Source organism: Aspergillus foveolatus (genome assembly GCF_047715535.1).
Source record: "Aspergillus foveolatus strain CBS 279.81 unplaced genomic scaffold BDW70scaffold_296, whole genome shotgun sequence".
NCBI classification, from domain to species: Eukaryota; Fungi; Ascomycota; class Eurotiomycetes; order Eurotiales; family Aspergillaceae; genus Aspergillus; species Aspergillus foveolatus.
This window is the reverse complement of record NW_027396360.1, coordinates 1,549-4,473: the sequence shown is the minus strand read 5'-3', so window position 1 is coordinate 4,473 and position 2,925 is coordinate 1,549. Positions and strand designations below refer to the sequence as shown.

At 49.5% G+C, this 2,925-nt stretch overlaps 1 protein-coding gene across 1 annotated transcript; it reads left to right on the top strand.

The window, feature by feature from the left end:
- Positions 1 to 1,467: 1,467 nt before the first annotated feature.
- Positions 1,468 to 2,718, top strand: BDW70DRAFT_168641 (uncharacterized protein; the record flags this gene model as incomplete). Its single annotated transcript, XM_073742510.1, has 4 exons — positions 1,468 to 1,635; positions 1,693 to 2,065; positions 2,134 to 2,251; positions 2,316 to 2,718. The coding sequence occupies 4 exons, from the start codon at positions 1,468 to 1,470 to the stop codon at positions 2,716 to 2,718; spliced, it is 1,062 nt and encodes a 353-aa protein (XP_073590433.1).
- Positions 2,719 to 2,925: the final 207 nt, after the last annotated feature.

Genomic DNA, 2,925 nt, shown 5'->3' with positions numbered 1-2,925 from the left:
CGACACGAGACCTCAATCCCCCGATCCCCACGTAATGCGGAGAGGCGCCTCACCGGCGCCAGCCCGTCAGCCAGGAATACGAGGGATCGACAGAGCCGTACCGGGATCAACCCAGTATGATGTTGCAGTAGGATGCTGTGATGTACGCAATCACCAACTCATCACTGCAGCGGTATTGCTTGGAGATGCCGAGTTATCCGTGCGGGGGGTTATTTGAAGGGCCTCCTGGTTGCCATGTACATAGAGATCTCCAAGCAATCCTTTCGGTATCCTCAGTATCAATTGAGTCCCCTTTATTGGTTGATTATCGTTAATGGTCATCGCTTCGTTGTAGCTAGAGAACCCCGACGTTAGAGCACGTCTTACAGGAGTCTTCCATGCGCCTTTTACGGCCGCAATTTCGACTGCCAATGCCAGCAAGGATTTCACCAGGAACGCAAATCAGGGATTACTTATCCTGGAAGTGAGTTAAACCTAATGCCCAGCATCTGAAATTAACTTAATTAGCAGCAAAATCATGCAGTTTGGCAGATGCCCCGGGAGGAGGGGTGAGGGCGCGACTCGCGTAGCACTTTGATAAGTGTGGACCATCTTCGATGTAGCAATCTGGCAGCTGAATTATTCTTGAGACGTTATCTATACTCCGTACCTGGACTTTGGACTCTAGAAGATTTCCCCACCGGAATTCTGTGAAGGTTGGAACCAAAAAGGGCATCAGGGCCGGTAGGGGTGGGTAATACCATCAGAAACTCTGCAGCTGCTGTAACTGAGATTAGGGCCAGACTTGTTTGCATTGGGGAAGACTCCTGGCGTGAAAATGCTAGCGTGCAGGTCAAAGATGCCTTTAACGAATGACAATTGTATAAGGACTGAGTGCCTCTGCTGAACACCACCATTTGTTATCTCAGAACGAACCTAATTGGAAGATGGAAATCACACACTTTAAGTGACACATATATGTGAAACGTTGGTTTGGGCGCCTCCTGCCAGCCTAGCTTACTTGGTTATTAAGTGGGGTATTTCATTTCTATTTCTGACAACTTATGTGAAGTTCCTCCAATCCTGCACCAGGTCCCTGGTGCACTCTGATAAGGTTCGGTTTGTTCACAGGGTCCGCTGGAGTTTGCCAGCGACTTCCAGATTCGTGGAAGATTCACTGAGCAATTCTGCTCTGCAGGATAATGCTCGGCATTGGAGTTTAGATCCCCGCGTTATTGAGACTCTTCTCGGCCTTTCGTCTCCATGTGGCCTTAGCGCAACACGTTTGGTCTAGAGCTTGATTTTTAGGGTTTTTGACTTGCAACAGCGACGGTTTGAGTTGCCGGGAGGAAACGCAAATATGCGTTCTGAAGCTGGACTTTGGCTCTAAAAGGGCATTTGCCCCTGGTGCCTACCTAGCTGCTTTCCTTGTCCTCGGCCATCTCTCTGCTGCACCTCAGTTAACATTTAGTGTAGACTCTGGTCACCATGGAGCACGACCCGAATCCGATGCTCAGACTGAACAGCGGTCCAGCTCTCATGAAAGGGATATGGGCCGCTATTGCAGTTGCTAGTGTGATTGTCATCCTTCGCGTAATTGCTAAAATCAAGATCCGACTCTTTCGTGTCGATGATATTCTGATGATTGCCGCCTTGGTTCGTACTGGGCCACGGAACCTCTCGGCCATCAAGAAAACTGACTGGCTCTGTTAGACTCTGTCAATCGTTTCGACAGTGTTCCTGACGATCTCCATTCGGCGTGGATTTGGCTCTAACCTCCGGGTTGCGCCATTGGGCGATGTGCAGATGATTATGAAATGCATCGCCATCCAATGGCCTCTGCTGACCATGAGCACCACTATCGCTCGTTGCTCCTTCATTTGGTATCTCCTTACCATCCTCGGCTCTAACAGGGTCCATCAGATCCTGTTATGGACAAGCTTGTTCCTTCAACTTGCCGCCAATATCGTCTCCGCTGTACTCCCTATGAGCACCTGCCGCAACCCTGAGGTCCTGTGGGACTCGCATGTTGTGACAACTTGCGGCGATACAGTAGCTGTCGTCAAATTTTCCTACTTCACTGGCAGTATGATTTGCCTCTTCCCTTCCTCCTCGTCGTGTATTCTCTGTACTAATCACGCTGACGGTGATCAGGCCTCAACTCTGCCGTTGATTTGTTTCTGGCCGTCTTCGCAACGCTAGTCTTCTGGAACCTGAACTTGACTCGGCGCATCAAGATCAGTTTGATTGTCCTTCTGAGTCTCGGGATCGTGTAAGTCTCCTGCACCCAGCAGCAGGTCATCGACAACATCATGGCCAGTACTAAACTGTCTCAGGGCAATGGTCGCGTCCATCATCAAAACCACTAAACTGGACACCATCCCCAGCATCACAAATCTCGGAGCTTCAGGCGGGGTGTCCTATTTCAGATGGGGATATGCAGAGAATGCAATCATAATCATCTCCTCTTCGATTCCCTGCCTCCGCTCGCTGGCGCTTTCTTCAGTCCGCAAAATCCAGAATAGCTATTCCGCCCGCTCTTATGCGCTCACAGATTGGCCCTTGAGCCGCAGCCATCATGCTCAAGCTCATTCCCAAACAGACAATCCAGCTGCCTCGCACTGGTCGCGGAGAACCAACATTTTCCTTACTGGTCAAGCGACGCTTAGCCTGATTCGTATTAGGCCTAGCGTCCACAGGGCATACATAGCTGTCTTCGTTCACGGTAACATCCATTGATTTATTTAAAATAGAGTATTCTATATAGGGTTCAGGTACTATCTAGTAGATACAGCTAGGCTTGTTACAATCGACGCATGAGACCCGCCCCGACCCGTGGTTTAACAAGTTACTCTTGCTCTAAGCTCCGTTACTCTAGCACTATCTCCAGCCCAGACATTAATATTATCAGCATTGTAAAATATTACAAGCCATTTCTGGCTACTG